At 53.9% G+C, this 15,668-nt stretch overlaps 1 protein-coding gene across 2 annotated transcripts in view; it reads left to right on the forward strand.

Moving 5' to 3' along the window:
* The window catches only part of CRYBG2 (crystallin beta-gamma domain containing 2), a 32,374-nt gene continuing 16,706 nt past the window's right edge, over positions 1–15,668 (forward strand). Inside the window, exons 1-7 of one of the 2 annotated variants that reach the window (XM_055261542.2) lie at positions 48–146; positions 7,437–8,973; positions 9,025–10,443; positions 10,895–10,942; positions 11,029–11,141; positions 11,305–11,434; positions 14,786–14,925. In XM_055261542.2, the coding sequence (XP_055117517.1) occupies positions 7,492–8,973; positions 9,025–10,443; positions 10,895–10,942; positions 11,029–11,141; positions 11,305–11,434; positions 14,786–14,925 (3,332 nt within the window). In that variant the 5' untranslated portion in view covers positions 48–146; positions 7,437–7,491. Of the gene's footprint in view, positions 147–7,436; positions 10,444–10,894; positions 10,943–11,028; positions 11,142–11,304; positions 11,435–14,785; positions 14,926–15,668 lie in introns of both variants that reach the window. The other variant, XM_055261541.2, reaches the window with a different exon arrangement.

Genomic DNA, 15,668 nt, shown 5'->3' on the forward strand with positions numbered 1-15,668 from the left:
AGGGGCCCCGCCCCATCACGGAGTGCCAGACGGCCCTGCCCCAGGAACCCCAGCTGAGAGCCCAATCGCATCAGGGGAGCACGGGCCAGCAGCAGGAGCTCCAGGCTGGCCGGACACCTGGGTCCCCACGCAGACTGTGAGTAGAGGTCGGTCTCTGTGGGGAGATGGGAGGGGAGACTGGCCTGGCTGCCCTGTCTTGAGACTTTGCCTATTCCCTGGGCCTCTCCAGCTCCAGGCCCATTCATTCAGGACCCTGAGCCGACTCTGCCTTCCCTCCCTGCTCCAACCCTGCCTTCCTCTCCCTCCCTTTGCCCACAGGCTACCTCCTGGAACCCACTGCTGCTCACCCCCACTGTCCATCTGAGAAAGGGGAAAGCCTGTCAGGGAGAGGATGGGCAGGAAGGGGGGGTCACCTTCTCCACAGCACACACCACTCCCCAGTTCTGTTCAGGAGGCCACAGACTCAGCCTGGGAATTGGCACCCAGCCTAGGTGATGGGTGTCCTGAGGCGAGTTGCTTAACCTCTCTGGGCCTTGAGTTGTTGAGAGGGTTTGGTAGCTAAAAATGAGGAAGGAGGAGGTGCTTACAGGAATATACTTTGAACTCCAGAGACTGGGGGTGCCAAAATAGCAGGGATGCTTATTAATTATGTCTCAGTGACAGCAATAATTACCCCACCTGGCTCTGCGCTGGAAGCCAAAGGAGCAGGTGTCGAGTTTTCCAAGCCTGGTTTTATTTGTGTTGAAATGACTCTCCCAAATCTGCCTGGGGGACGCAGAGGTGGAAGGATGTGTCCCCCAAAGCTCATCAAGGAGGGATGAACATGGAACCTCCCAGGGATGACCCTGAAGAGGAAATGAGCCTGGGGTGGGGTTTTGAATGGTGCTTAAGAATGATGGGGTGGCTGTCATTTGCAATTTGTTTTCTAAGCATAATTTTATTTAATCTTCCCAACCATCCCATGAAGTAGGGACTAATCCCAACCCCTGCCACCTAATTCTAGGAGGCTCTGAAAGGTTAAGTCACTTGCTCAAAGTCAACTAGAAAGTGAAGGGGCTAGAATCTGAACTTAGGTTTCTGTAACTCCAGTGCCTGTGCTCTAACCACTGCTCCATGCTGCCTGGAGGAAGCCTCTGGCCCTGTGCAGAGAGTGGAGGGTTAGGTGAGGTTGCTGTGTGGGCTCCAGGGTTTTCTGGGCTCCTGTGGCGGTGGATTGGGCAGCGTTGTAGTAGCAGAGGCAGAATCAGGGATGCTGGGGTCCTCCAAGCAGGGGTCAGTGTGACGGGTTCCGTGCCAAGGAAGAGGGAGATGTAGGACCCAGGCTGGCTCTGAGACCTGCTTGGATGCCCCAGAAGTCAGGGGCTGGGGGAGAAGGGCTACAGAGAGAGGGAAGGTGGGTGGAGGGGGCTACCTTGGAGAGGGGGACGGGAAAGAGAAGTAGGGTTAGCTGGGGAGATGTGGTTTCTATCTGCCAATACCTGGCTATTTTGGGCCCAGGTGGATAATGACAGACTCAGGTGGGAGGCTAGGGCTCACTTACAGCGGGGGGCAGGTGACCTCCAGAAACATCATCCTTCTATATCCCCTTCCTGGGAGAAGTTTCTCTGGGCCAAGATTGGCAAATACGGGAGTCGAGAAGAAGTGAGACATAGCTGGGACTGCCAGTGGGACTGTGTAAGATACGTGTGCATCCAAGCGTGTGTGTCCACGTTCAGGGGTAGGTGAATTTCAAGGGGAAGAGAGCTTGTGGCTGTGAATTGACTGTGTGTGTATTGTGAATGTGTGCACATGTGTGTCATTGTGTCTGTGTTTCTGTCTGTGTGTATGTGATTTGTGTGTCTGTTGTGGCTCTGAGTGTCTGTGTGTGTTTGTATTTCTTGGGTAAGTGTGTATTTGTGTGTGTGTCCCTGGTTGTGTATGTTTTTGTAGGCGTCTAGGTGTATCTTTGTGCCTGTGTGATTGTGGGTCTGTGTTGGTATCTGTGTGTCTGTGCCTGCGTCTGTGTGACGCAGCATGTGTTTGCCTGCATGTGGGCCTGTGGACTGGTTTGGCCTAGTTTGGGGGTGACTCACAGGTAAGTGGGGAGAATCCAGGACTTGTTGGGTTAGACAAGGCTCTTTCCCACAGTCCCCCCGCCCCCTCCTCAGCCTCTCCCTTCCCAGCTCCACATGCCTTGTTTGGAGGTCACAGGTCACGCTGCCAACAAATCCACTTCTGGTCTAGGGCCCTGCAGAAGAAAGGGCTCTGGGAATGGCCCCTTCTGCTGGCCCAGGAGAGGCATCCTGGGTCATTGTATTGGGGTATGTCTTCAGAGCAAGGACAAAAGGGGGCATCTATAGGCAGGCACATTCCAGCAGAGTCTGAAGGACATTCTAGCAGTCATGACTGTTCAGGGACGGGGCAGGTGAACTGTCAAGTGGTGACCTCCCTGTCCCTGGAGGTATGCAGGCAGAAGCCAATGACCACATGCTTGTGGAATGACTGGCTATCAGGGGTGTTGTCCAGGGGTTGGGCTGGTTGAGAAAGATGTTAAATTCTGATTGGTAAGAGGTCATTGACAATATCTGATCTGATGATCAGCCGCTCCCTTCAACATTGCTCTCCTGTTGCTTTCCTGATGCCTATGGCACTTTCCAAATGTCCCTGTTTTTATGTCTAATTCCTTGGCCCCTAGTTTCTTAATATGCCACCTTTCATGAGAAAGTTGGCTCTGGTTCTGGTTGAGTCTAGCCGAGGCCTAGCACATCCCTTGACACAATTAGCATTGAATGAGTGAGTAATGGAATGAATGGATGAATGAATGAGATAGAGCTCAAGCCTTGCCACTTACTATAAGCACCATCAGAGACAAGGAAGCTCGGAGAGTGGGAGGCAGGTGGACAGGGGCTTAGGAGGTGCTCAGCGAGAGCGTCGAACTTCATCTGGGAGGAGTCCCAGCGAGGAGGGCAGGGGTTGCATGAGGAAAAAAGGAGCTCCCTAATGGGGACAGGGGAGTGGGTTGGGGCCTCAGTGAGAGGTCAAAATCCAGAGCCTTTGGTGTCTGGCTGTGTCCCGCTCTCAGGAAGCCCTGGCCTGGGAAAAGGACCAGGGCTCTACCTAACCCCTTCACCTTCCAGGCCCCCTTGGACACTGTCCCTGACACTGTCATAGCCACCAGCGGTCCTGGAGTCAGGTCAGGCTTCCCGGGGCCTCAGTCTCTTTCATCTCTGCCCCTCATAAAACGTGAGTCACTGCTGTGGCCACAGGGAAGGGTCAAAGTTCTGAATTCTACCAGCTTCTCAGGAAGGAGGACAATGGGAAATGGGGGAGGGGAGTGGGGGCAGTGGGTCCATTTCCCACCCAGAGTCGGTCTCTGGGTGGGGGGTACCTCATGGAGAAGGCCTAAAGACTGGGGCTGAACAGGCTGGCCTCTCTGGGGTTCGTGGGGTCTAAGAATAGGATTGCCGTGGTCAGTGTAGCTTGGAAGTCAGGGAGTGGAGGTGGAGAGGCCCTCCAGGACGGACGTGGCTCCCTGTAAATGTAAACCCCCAAACCAGAGACTCAGTTATAGGATACATATATTAGGAAGTTTGGTATGGTGGGTAAGCACTTAGGGTTGGGGTTCAAGTCTTGATTCGGCTACTCTGTGACTTTGGACAAGTTTCTTAACCTCTCTGAGCATTTAAAAAATCTCATCTGCAAAATGGGAATGTATGATCTAATTTATGAATAGTTTATTCTTTACGAGGTCTCAGGCTCGTGGGATTCTCCTGAGGCTTCAATGGGACAATGAATGTAAAGCACTTAGCAAGGTGTTTGGCAGAGTAAGCCCTCCCCAAATGGCTGTTGCTGTTGTTACTATTAAAACAGAGAAATTGACCTGAGAGTTCCTAGGGAGCTTAGTCTATTTTCTGTTGCTTATAATGGAATACCTGAACCTGGAAGCCCAAGGTCAAGGGGGTGCATCTGGTGAGAACCTTGTTGGTGATTCTCTGCAGAGTCCTGAGGGCGCTCAGAGCATCACATGGCAGTGGGGCTGAGGTGCTAGTTCAGGTGTCCCTTCCTCTTCCTATAAAACCACTGGTCTGCTCAGGCACAGTGGCTCACACCTGTAATCCCAGCACTGTGGGAGGCAGAGGCAGGCAGATCTCTTGGGCTCAGGAGTTTGAGACCAGCCTGGGCAACATAGTGAAACCCCATCTCTACAAAAAATACAAAAATTAGCCAAGCACAGCGGTGCATGCTTGTAGTCCCAGCTACTCGGCGGGCTGAGGTGGGAGGACTGTTTGGGCCCAAGAGGCAGAGGTTGCAGTGAGCTGAGATTGTGCCACCGCACTCCAGCCTGGGCAACAGAGCAAAACCCTGTCTCAAACAAAAAAAAAGCCTCTAGTCCTACTCCCATGATTGCTCATTAATCCATTAAACCATTAATCTATTAATCCATGAATGTATTAATCCATTCATGAGGCATAGCCCTCATAACCCAATCACTGCTTAGAGGCCCCACCTCTGAATATTACCACACTGGGGATTAAGTTTCAACATGAGTTTTGGAGGGGACAAATACTCAAGCCATAGCAGAAGCTTAGAAGGTCTTCTTTGGCAGGTGTTAATATTATCCTACATTTAGTAAGCGAGGCTATGGAGACCCAGAGAGATCAAGAAAGAGTCAGAAAAGAAACCAGACCCAGGCCCCAGCCCTCCAGGATGGAGGTTGAGACATACTCTGCTGAGGAGGATCACGGGAGCAGCTGGACATGCCCTAGAGCATGGCCTGGGGGTAGGAGGGAGGATGCCTGGATATGAAATCAGAAGATAGGAATTTAAATCCCCGCTTGAAAATCTCATAGCTGCGTCATCCTGGGTCAGTCGCTCCTCTTCTCTGACCCTCGGTTTCTTAACCTTCAGTAGGGAAATAATCGTAGAGGACAGAATGGAGGGAAGAGGGCATTATAAAGCCCAAGGGCCCTAACAGAGCCAAGGGGCTCCATTTATTTACTTTTTATTTTTATTTTTATTTTGAGACAGAGTCTCGCTCTGTTGCCCAGGCTGGAGTGCAGTGGTGCGATCTCAGCTCACTGCAACCTCTGCCCCCCGGGTTCAAGCGATTCTCCTACCTCAGTTTCCCAAGTAGCTGGGATTACAGGTGCCCGCCACCATGCCTGGATAATATTTTTATTTTTAGGAGAGACTAGGTTTCATCACGTTAGTCAGGCTGGTCTCGAACTCCTGACCTCAGGTGATCGGCCCGCCTCGGTCTCCCAAAGTGCTCGGATTATAGGCATGAGCCACCGCACCCAGCCTTATTTTTGTTTTTATTAAAAACTTTTTTTAGGCCGGGCGCAGTGGCTCACGTCTGTAATCCCAGCACTTTGGGAAGCCAAGGTGGGTGGATCACTTGAGGTCAGGAGTTTGAGACTAACCTGGGCAACATGGTGAAACCCCATCTCTACTAAAAATACAAAAATTAGCTGGGCATGGTGGCACATGCCTGTAATCCCAGCTACTCGGGAGGCTGAGGCAGGAGAATCACTTGAACCTGGGAGGAGGAGGTTGCAGTGGGCTGAGATCATGCCACTGCACTCCAGCCTGGGCAACAGAGCGAGATCCTGTCTCAAAAAATAATGGTAACTTTTCTTAGCGATAAGATCTCTCTGTCACTCAGGCTAGAGTGCAGTGACACGATCATAGCTCATTGCAGCCTGGGCTCAAGTGATCCTCCCACCTCAGCCCCCAGGGTAGCTAGGGCTACAGGCACACACCACCATGCTGGCTAATTCTTTTAATTTTTTGTAGAGACTTGTAGAGTCTTGTTATGTCACCTAGGCTGGTCTAGAACTGCTGGCCTCAAGCAATCCTCCCACCTCTGCCTCCCAAAGTGCTGGGATTACAGGTGTGAGTCACTGCACCCAGCTCTGAGAGGCTCCATTTAGACCTACACTTGCACACAGACCTGCCCCTGTGCTCTGGAGACCATCAGCAGGTGCTCATGCCCATACACACATGTGCACACCTGCTAACGTTTGGTCACAAATCTCCAAGGTGACAGCAGAAAGTTGATGAGCCAGCAATTTAGGTTATAAGGCGAGCATTTTGGGTGTGGTGGCATGTGCCTGTGGTCCCAATTACTTGGAGAGTTAACACAGAAGGATCAGTTCAGCCCAGGAGTTCACGGCTGCAGAGAGCTACTGCACTTCAACCTGGGCAACAGAGCAAGACTCAGTCTCATAAAATAAATTAAAATAAAAAGATAAAAATTTAGGCCAGGCACAGTAGTGGCTTATATCCATAATCCCAACATTTTGGAAGGCCAAGGTGGGAGGATCACTTCAGCCTAGGAGTTTGAGACCAGCCTAGGCAACATAACAAGACCTCAAAATACAAAATAAAAACTAGCTGGGGCCGGGCACGGTGGCTCACACCTGTAATCTGAGCACTTTGGGAGGCCGAGGCAGGCGGATCATGAGGTCAGGAGATCAAGACCATCCTGGCTAACACGGTGAAACCCCATCTTTACCAAAAATACAAAAAAATTAGCCAGGCATGGTGGCGGGTGCCTGTAGTCCCAGCTACTTGGGGAGGCTGAGGCAGGAGAATGGCGTGAACCGGGGATGTGGAGCTTGCAGTGAGCCGAGATCGCGCCACTGCATTCCAGCCTGGCGACAGAGCGAGACTCCGTCTCAAAAATAAATAAATAAATAAATAAATAAAAACTAGCTGGGTGTGGTGGCATGTGCCTGTAGTCCCAGCTACTTGGGAGGCTGAGGCAGGAGGATCACTTGAGCCCAGGAGTTCGAGGCTGCGGTGAGCTATGATCATGCCACTGCACTCCAGCCTGGGTAACACAGCAAGATCCTGTCTCAAAAAAAAAAAAAAAAAAAAAAAAAACCCAGGGGGAGGTTTCATTGTTTCTCTTTCTGGACTCTGGCAAGACTCCAGTTTTGTGGCTGAGGACCCTGATGCTTGAAGGGGAGAAATGGCCAGCTAGTGAGCAACTAAGGAACCCAGCTCTGCTTGAGGCCAAAGCCCATCTTTCCTGAACAGTTAGAGCAACGCTTGCCCAGTTTTCGGCTTTCTAGTTTTCAGCTCCTGGGGGACTAGACCTAGGGCTCTGTGGGCAGAGTCCCAGCCCCCCCATAGACCTGTGGGTCAGCTGCATCTTCCCTTCTGCCTTCTTTCTTTTCTCTCCTTCTGGGCTCAGACCTCAGCTTCACCTTTGAAGGACCCTGACCTAGGAGATCACCTGAAAGTCAGGGAGAGGGATGGATGAGGGGCTCTGATCAACCAAATCAGAGCTGAGACTACCATGCCCATTTCACAGATGAGAGAGCAATGACCCAAAAGGCCAAGCGATTTGCCTGAGGTTCCCGGCCTGACCGGGCTAGGGGTGGTTATTCTGTCCTTTGGGAAGCCACTCTCACCACCCTCTGACCCTCATCTCTCTTATTCCTCTGCAGGGAGCTGGACCACAGTGGGACAAAGACACCTCCAGACAAGTTGCCAGGGCCCCACATGGAGGAGGCGGGTGGGCCTATGGCCCGGGCCAAGGCCCGAGTGGTAAGTGCCACATTGACATGGCGGCAGCGGCCCCCTGCCCAGGAAGAGATCAAACATGGTTTTCACAAGGTGTCCCTGGTGTCAGGGGCCCAGATGGAAGTCCCCCAGGAGGAGATGTTTGAGTTCAGCCGTCAAGAGGAAGTCAATGGCTTTGCAACACAGGAAGAAGAGACTGTGAATTGCCAGGGCCCTTGGGATACAGCTGGCTCCAAAAACTTCCAGAGCCATGGACCCATCTTTTCCAAGAAGTACACACCACCTCCCAAGGAGAAAAGGCCTGAGGGGAGGCTGAAGGAGGCTGTGGACCAGAGTGATGGCAGCCGCCAGGCTCCCAGGACTGGGCCCCCACGTGTGGGAGCTGTGGCCAGGACTGAGCTTTTGGTTCCCCTGCCTGGGCCCCGAGAGCCAAGTCCCCACCCAGGTGTAGGTCTCACCAGTGGGAGCTCCCGGAGCCTCGAGGAATACCGAGTGACACGCACTGTGCGGACCACCACGGTGGTGGGAGGTCATGTGGACCGGCGGGTGAGCAGCTCTGTGACCGTGAAGCCAGTGTCCTCAGGAGAGGCCCTGCCACGGGGCCGTCAGGTCGCCCGCATGGTGCAGCCAGTGGTGGTGGGCTCCCCACCAGGCTCGCCCAGCCGCAGCCAGGCTGTGAAAGTGCTAAGTAACCTCGTGCCTGCTGGGCACAGCCCCCCTGCCAGCCACCTGCCCAGGCCCACGGCTGGCGGGCCAAGGAGCACAGGTCTGGGCAGCACAGTGGGGGCAGCCTTGAGGCAGCTGCCTGAGACCGGGACAGCAGAGCTTAAAGACAGCTCTGCCCTGGCCTCTACAGGCATCCCAGGCAGTGCTCACCTGCTTAAGAATCAGGATGCCCCTGCAGCCTGTCCAGACAGAGACCAGGGCAGAGCCCCGGATGCCAGGGTCTGTGAGCTCCGGCAGGTGCTGGGAGCCCCCAGTTCCACTGAGCTCCCTCTCCAGACTTCTCAGGGTCAAGCATCAGTCCCCTCCTCTCCCAGACTCCAGACCCACGTCCCCTCTCCGGGCCTAACTCACCCTGCAAAGCAGCCTGTGGTGCCCACTCACCCCAGGGCCCAGCTCACTCCCCTTGTTCTGCCCCCCATAAAAAGGGAAGGGCTCGTGGACCCCCCTGCTGCCACCGTCCTGCCCATGGTGAGGAGCGAGCATGTGACAGTCCCTGGTCAACCTCCTGCTCCATCCTCTACAAGAAGGAAGGATGTCCCCAGCCCAGGAGGTCTTTCTGCTCCATCGTCCCTAAGGAATAAGTTTGTTCAGAACTCTGAAAATGTCCCTGTCCTCCTCTTTACCCAGAGGGAGGTGGTGCGGGGCTCCGGTGCTCCTGCTGCCTCATCCCCCACCCAGAAGGAGGTGGTGCAGGGGTCCAGTGCTCCTGCTGCCTTGTCCCCCACCAGGAAAGAGGCCGTGAAGGGCCCCAGTGCTCCTGATGCCTCATTTCCCACTTGGAAAGAGGTTGTGAAGGGCTCTGGTATTCCTGCTGCCTCATCCCCCACCCAGAAGGAGGTGGTGCAGGGGTCTGGTGCTCCTGCTGCCTCATCGCCCACCCAGAAGGAGGTGGTGCAGGTGTCTGGTGCTCCTGCTGCCTCATCTCCCACCCAGGAGGTGGTGCAGGGGTCCGGTGCTCCTGCTGCCTCATCCCCCACCCAGAAGGAGGTGGTGCAGGGGTCCGGTGCTCCTGCTGCCTCATCCCCCACCCAGAAGGAGGTGGTGCAGGGGTCCGGTGCTCCTGCTGCCTCATCCCCCACCCAGAAGGAGGTGGTGCAGGGGTCCGGTGCTCCTGCTGCCTCATCTCCCACCCAGGAGGTGGTGCAGGGGTCCGGTGCTCCTGCTGCCTTGTCCCCCAAGTCAACTGAGGTTGTCCAGGGCCCAGAAGGCAGCCCTAGCATCCAAAAAGAGGCTGTCCAGGGTATTGCAGGCAGCCTTGCCCCACCCCTCACCAAGGAAGAGACTGTTCAAGGCCCAACTGCTCCTGCCACCTCACTCCCCAAACAGGATAAGGGGGTCCAGGACTCTGAAGAGAGCCCTATCTCATATCTCACCCAGAAAGACGTTGTGCAGGATACTGCTGCTGTCCCTGCCCCATCTTCCTCAGTGGACAGGGTGTCCCCCAGCCCAGGAGGCACCCCTGCCCCAGTGCCAACAGGAGCAGAGGCCAGCACGGAGTCCCAGCTTGTCTCTGATCTCACCGAGGGCAAGACATGCCCAGAGACATCGAGGGAGGAGGATGAGGTGGCCCTGGCCGCTGACCTGGAGATATTCCTGGATACCCTGAGGAGCATGGAGCCCCCTGAGATCCTCCTCACTCACCGGCTGCCACGAGCCCCTCGCTCCTCCTACCTGTCCATGTACGCCACACTGCCTGCCATTGAGGAGGACCAGCCGGGGCCATGGGTGCTGGGCCCCGGCCCCCAGGAGGTGCCTTCACTGGAAGAGAAAGAGGAGGAGGAGGAGGAGGAACCAGAGAACCCCTATCTGAGTGACGATGAGAAGCTTCAGCGCAGGCAGGAGAAAGCCGGGCCCAGCCCCTCCAGGGACCTCCACCCTGCCAGACCCACCCAGGTCTCCTGCTCTCCTCTGGAGATGATGAAGAAGCATGTAGCAGGAACCAAGGGCCCCCACTCAGAGCTGGGGTTGGAATTGCAGGGAGGCAGCAGGCCCACTTCCCGTCTCGAAGGCAGCCTTCTTTTCGGCAGTCTGGTGCCTGCCACCAAGGAGACCTCCACCCCAGAACCGCTGGGCACAAAACTATCTGCTCTGCTGCCCCATGGGGCACCGGGGCTCAGGAAGGTGCCAGGACAGTTGCCCCTGCTTTGCAGTGAAAGACCATCCCCGACGGAGAAGCTTGCCTGTGCCCTGTCCCTGGAGGGGTGGGTAAGTGAGGCCTCGGGTGGGCAAGGGAGGTGCCTGGCCTCACCTGGGTCAAGGCTTGGGTAGTGTGAAGAGAGTGGTGCCAGTCAGAGTCTGGGGGCAGAGGCTTCTGTCTGAAGTCTGGTTCAGTTGACCTGTGTAAGCCACATCTCTCTGGGCCTCAATCTCCCTATCCCTACTGTGAGAGGTTTGTACTGTGGGAGGTTTGTACTGTGGATTCCGAAGGGTGTGGGGGCTCCAACATCCTGGGAGCTGAGGAAGGCAGGTGATGAGCACTGAGCTCCTGGGCCAGGGTGATGAGGCCCCTGGGGGTTGGGAACAAGTGTGAGCATCCTCTATGCGCCAGCTCCTTGGGGGTGGAGGTCTATAGGGAGGATGTGGGATCCTTGGAATGGCAGGTTGTGGGGAGGCAGAAAAGAGGTGACCCCACAGGACTTACCTGTCTCCATTTCAGAGCCCAGCCTTAAAGACCCAGGGTAAGCCAAACACCAGGCCTGGAAAGGTAGGCTTGTGGGGGCAAGTGGGTGGGGGCAGCAGGAGGCAGGGGCCTGGGGTCAGGGCCTGAGGACCCCTTCTGTGCCTTCTCAGGTGATCTTCTTCTCGGAGTCTGGCTGCCAAGGCAGTGGCAGGGAGGTCTGGGGAGACATCGTTGATGCCTCAGGCTGGGCCCCTGTAGCCTCCATAAGGGTAGTTCGAGGCTGGTAAGTGGGGAGTGCCCAGCAGGGCACCTGGCTGTGAACCTGGGGGGGTGCAGAGGGGAGTGAGGAGCGATCAGGCCAGCCTGGGAGAAACCCCGTCAGCTACCCGGCAGCCTTGGGCACATCCTCCTCCTCATCTGTGACCCTAGAATCTCTGTGCCCACAGCTGGGTGCTGTACGAACAGCCAGAGTTCCGGGGTCAGAAGCTGGTCCTGCCTGAAGGAGACATGGAACTCAGAACCCCAGGGACAAAGTGGAGTCCCCAAGGCATCGGCTCCCTAAGGAGGGTTGTCTGGGTGAGTGAGTTGGAGGTGGGAGACGGCCTCGAGTGCCTAAAGTTGAAATCCCCGAGGCCGGGAGCAGTGGCTCACGCCTGTAATGCCAGCAGTTTGGAAGCCAAGGCAGGTGGATCGGCTGAGGACAGGAGTTGGAGACCAGCCTGGCCAACATGGTGAAACCCCGTCTCTACTAAAAATACAAAAATTAGCCGAGTGTGGTGGCATGTGCTTGTAATCCCAGCTTCTCAGGAGGCTGAGGCAGGAGAATTACTTGAACTCGGGAGGCAGAGGTTGCAGTGAGCCTGGATTGCACCACTGCACTCCAATCTGGGCAACAGAGTGAGACTCTGTTTCAAAAGAAATTCCTGGCAGAGATCTTATGGGATAGTGGGCAGAGGGGCTTAATATGGACTGGTCTGTAGATTCCTGACCGTGGAGCTGACTGGGGAAGAAAGAGATTCTGGGGAATGGGCAGCCTGGCTTGAGGAGTCAGGGCCCAGGCAGAGGCCAAGCTCAGCTTGGGAAAGCAGTCTGGGGAAGTTTGAATGGATGCTCAGGCAGGAAGGGGAGAGAGCAGCAGAGACAAGGTGGGAGTGGATGTGGGGGTTACCTGCCCCCCCAGGGGCCAGCGTGCAGGCCCCCAGTCAGATCCGAGGTGCCAGGCATGTTTGCTCATTCATTTGCTCACAGATGCTCACTCATGTCTAATATGTGCCAGGCACCGGTGCCAGGCAATGGGCAGTTGGGGGAGATCTCCTCTTTGCCCTGCAGGACTTACAGTCAAGCTAGGCTATGAGGATTGGGTTTGGAGCAGGGATGCCATATAGCCAGACTAGGGATTTGTAAACATCCCACTGGCTGCCAGGTGGAAAAAAGAGGGATCCTGGAGGCAGGGAGACCAAGAAGGGCTGTGATTTCCAGCCAGGGGCACCTCTGATTTTTGAGGAAGGGCTGTGTGGTTTGAAAAGTTAACATAATTTCAAAGGCCCGGCACAGTGGCTCACGCCTATAATCCCAGCACTTTGGGAGGCCAAGTTGGGGGATCACCTGAGGTCAGGAGTTCAAGACCAGCCCGGCCAATATGGTGAAACTCTGTCTCTACTAAAAATAAAAAAATTAGCCAGGTTTGATGGTGGGCGCCTATAATCCCAGCTACTCGGGAGGCTGAGGCTGGAAAATCGCTTGAACTCGGGAGGCAGAGGTTGCAGTGAGCTGAGATCATGCCATTGCACTCCAGCCTGGGCAAAAAGAGTTAAAAAAAAATTATAATTTCATGTTTGTAAAGTAAAAACAACAACATTTTTTCACAGCACAGTAATAAACTACTGAAATTAAGCTTGACACCAGAAGGAAGAGCAATGACTCTAAAAGCAGTGTCTATCAGGCATTTTGGTTCTTTTGGTTTGTTTGATTTTTTGATTTTTGTTTGTTTCTTTTTTTTTTTTTTTGAGACTTCAGTCTCGCTGTGTCACCCAGGCTGGAGTGCAGTGGCATGATCTCGGCTCACTGCAGGCTCTGCCTCCCAGGTTCAAGCGATTCTCCTGCCTCAGCCTCCCAAGTAGCTGGGACTATAGGCGCCTGCCACCACACCCAGCTAATTTTTTTTTTGTATTTTTAGCAGAGAGGGGGTTTCACCGTGTTAGCCAGGATGATCTTGATCTCCTGACCTCGTGATCTGCCCATCTCGGCTTCTCAAAGTGCTGGGATTACAGGCGTGAGCCACTGCGCCTGGCCTGATTTTTGTTTCTAACGAAAGAATGAATAACTGAGTCCAGAGCTGTTGCAATCTTCCTGGTAGGAGATGATGAGAGCTCATTAGGCTTAACTAGGACAGTGGCCCAGGAGGAGGGGATAGTTTTCAAAGCCTCTCCAGAGGCTGGGCGCGGTGGCTCATGCCTGTAATCCCAACACTTTGGGAGGCTAAGGCAGGTGGATCACCTGAGGTAAGGAATTCAAGACCAGCCTGGCCAACCTGATGAAACCCTGTCTCAACTAAAAAAAATACAAAAAATTAGCTGGGCATGGTGGCGGGTGCCTGTAATCCCAGCTACTTGGGAGGCTGAGGCAGGAGAATGGCTTGAACTCGGGAGGCAGAGGTTTCGGTGAGCCAAGATCACGCCACTGCAATCCAGACTGGGCAACAAGAGTGAAACTCCATCTCAAAAAACAAAAAACAAAAAAACAAAAAAAAAAAAAACAAAGCCTCTCCAGAAACACACAAATGTTTGTGGACAATTAATTGTGAACTTCTGACAATAAATTCATCTACATGTGGGAGTTAACAACCACAAGAGAAAAGCAAAGGCTTTGAAGTCAGATGTTTCTGGATTCCTTTGATTCATTCAGCATTGATTGGGCGCCTGTTGTATGCCAAGCACATGGGAGGTGAACAAAAACTATGCTGCTCTGCTACTTACAAGCTGTGTGACCTTGGGCAGGTTGCTTAACTTCTCCGAGCCTCACTTTCCTTACCTGTGACTGGATGAATAACGCCCACTGGGAGGACTAAATGAGATAGGGTAGGACATGACCTTAGCACAGTGCCTTGCATGCAGTAGATGCTTCGTACATATTTGATGAATGAGTGAGTGAATGAAAATGGTCCTGGTGGGGAAGAAACACTCAGAATACAAAGAGGATCTGCTGCTTCCTGGGATGATGAGCAGGCAAAGACAGTCTGGACAGAGGCAGGAATCGTACCTACAGGAGGAGTCAAAGTTGGAACTCAGGAAGTGGCTGTCCATCTTGCCTGTCCTTCCACCAGGCTGGAAGTCAGGCTACCCAGAGGCAAGGCTATGGGCCTGGCACTTTGCAGGTTCTCCCGCGAACTTCTGTCCCAGGTCCCAAAGATTCAGCAAGGGACCAGCACGGGCTTTGGTCTCAGGCTTGGCTGGCTGACCTTGCAAAGACCACCCTAGTCAGTTTCCTGGTCTCTGGGGGAATGGCTACAAAGGTTTTCTCAGAAGCTATTTGGAGCCTTGGCTAAATGGACTTGGGAAAGCGGGGTGTTGTCCAAGGGGGGCTGTTTATATATCTTTTCTTTTCTTTTTTTTTTTTTTTTTGAGACGGAGTTTCACTCTTATTGCCCAGGCTGGAGTGCAATCGCGTGATCTCGGCTCACCGCAACCTCTGCCTCCCAGGTTCAAGCGATTCTCCTGCCTCAGGCTCCTGAGTAGCTGGGATTACAGGCATGCCCAGCTAATTTTGTATTTTTAGTAGAGACCGGGTTTTTCCATGTTGGTCAGCTGGTCTCGAACTGCTGACCTCAGGTGATCTGCCCGCCTCGGCCTCCCGAAGTGCTGGGATTACAGGCATGAGCCAACATGCCTGGCTGTTTATATATATTTAATTTTCCCCCTCCTTCCACAGGACTACAGCACCCCGGAAATCAGCCTCTTCTCTGAGGAGGGCCTCAAGGGGGAGCAAGTGAAGCTAACAAAGGCCTTGAAGAATTCCCAGGGTCTGGAGAAGCCCCTGCAGGTGGCATCTGCCACCGTCTCTGCAGGACTGTGAGTCTGGTCTATTCTAGAATCCCTTCATTTGACATTCACTGTGCTGGGTGCTGGGGACATAGAGGTGACAGAACACAGTTCCTGCCTTCAGGAGTGCTCAGTCCACTGGCAGGGACAGGCAAGTAAACAGACAATAGCAATTCAGATTTTTGGGGTGAGGGAGCACAGAAAAACACCATACCATGAGAGGCGGAGTGTGGAAGTCAGAGAAACCTTCCTGGAGGAGGAGACACCATGCTGGGATGAGTTGGCCAAGAATCTAAGCTCCATGAGGGCAGAGATTTTGTATGTTCACTACTGTATCCCTGATGCCTGTAGCAGGGTCTGGCACAGAGCAGATGCTTCTAAATATTTGTCAATTGAATGAATGGGGAAAAGAATATATCTGACAGAGGGAATAGCACATGCAAAGGCCCAGAGAGGAGAGAGCTAAGCTTCAAATTTTCAGTGTAGCCGGTGTAAGCAACAAGTGGGAAGAACTGAGGCCCAGGGAGAAGGAAGAGGCCAGATTGCAGAGCCTCTTTGCATAGCCGGGCTTTATTGTGAGGCTAACAGGGAACTGCTGGGGTTGTTGAAGCAGTTTTCCACGCATGCTAGAGAAAAGTGCTCCAGCTGCTGTGTGAAATTAGAGAAGGCAAAGCCAGAGGAAGGGAGACCAATATGGCTATCGCAAGAGATTATACGGGACTGAGGGGAACCTCCCCAGAAAACCTCCTTTTCCCCTCTATACCTTCCCTCCC

Source organism: Symphalangus syndactylus, chromosome 22, assembly GCF_028878055.3.
Source record: "Symphalangus syndactylus isolate Jambi chromosome 22, NHGRI_mSymSyn1-v2.1_pri, whole genome shotgun sequence".
In the NCBI taxonomy this organism is placed as follows: Eukaryota; Metazoa; Chordata; class Mammalia; order Primates; family Hylobatidae; genus Symphalangus; species Symphalangus syndactylus.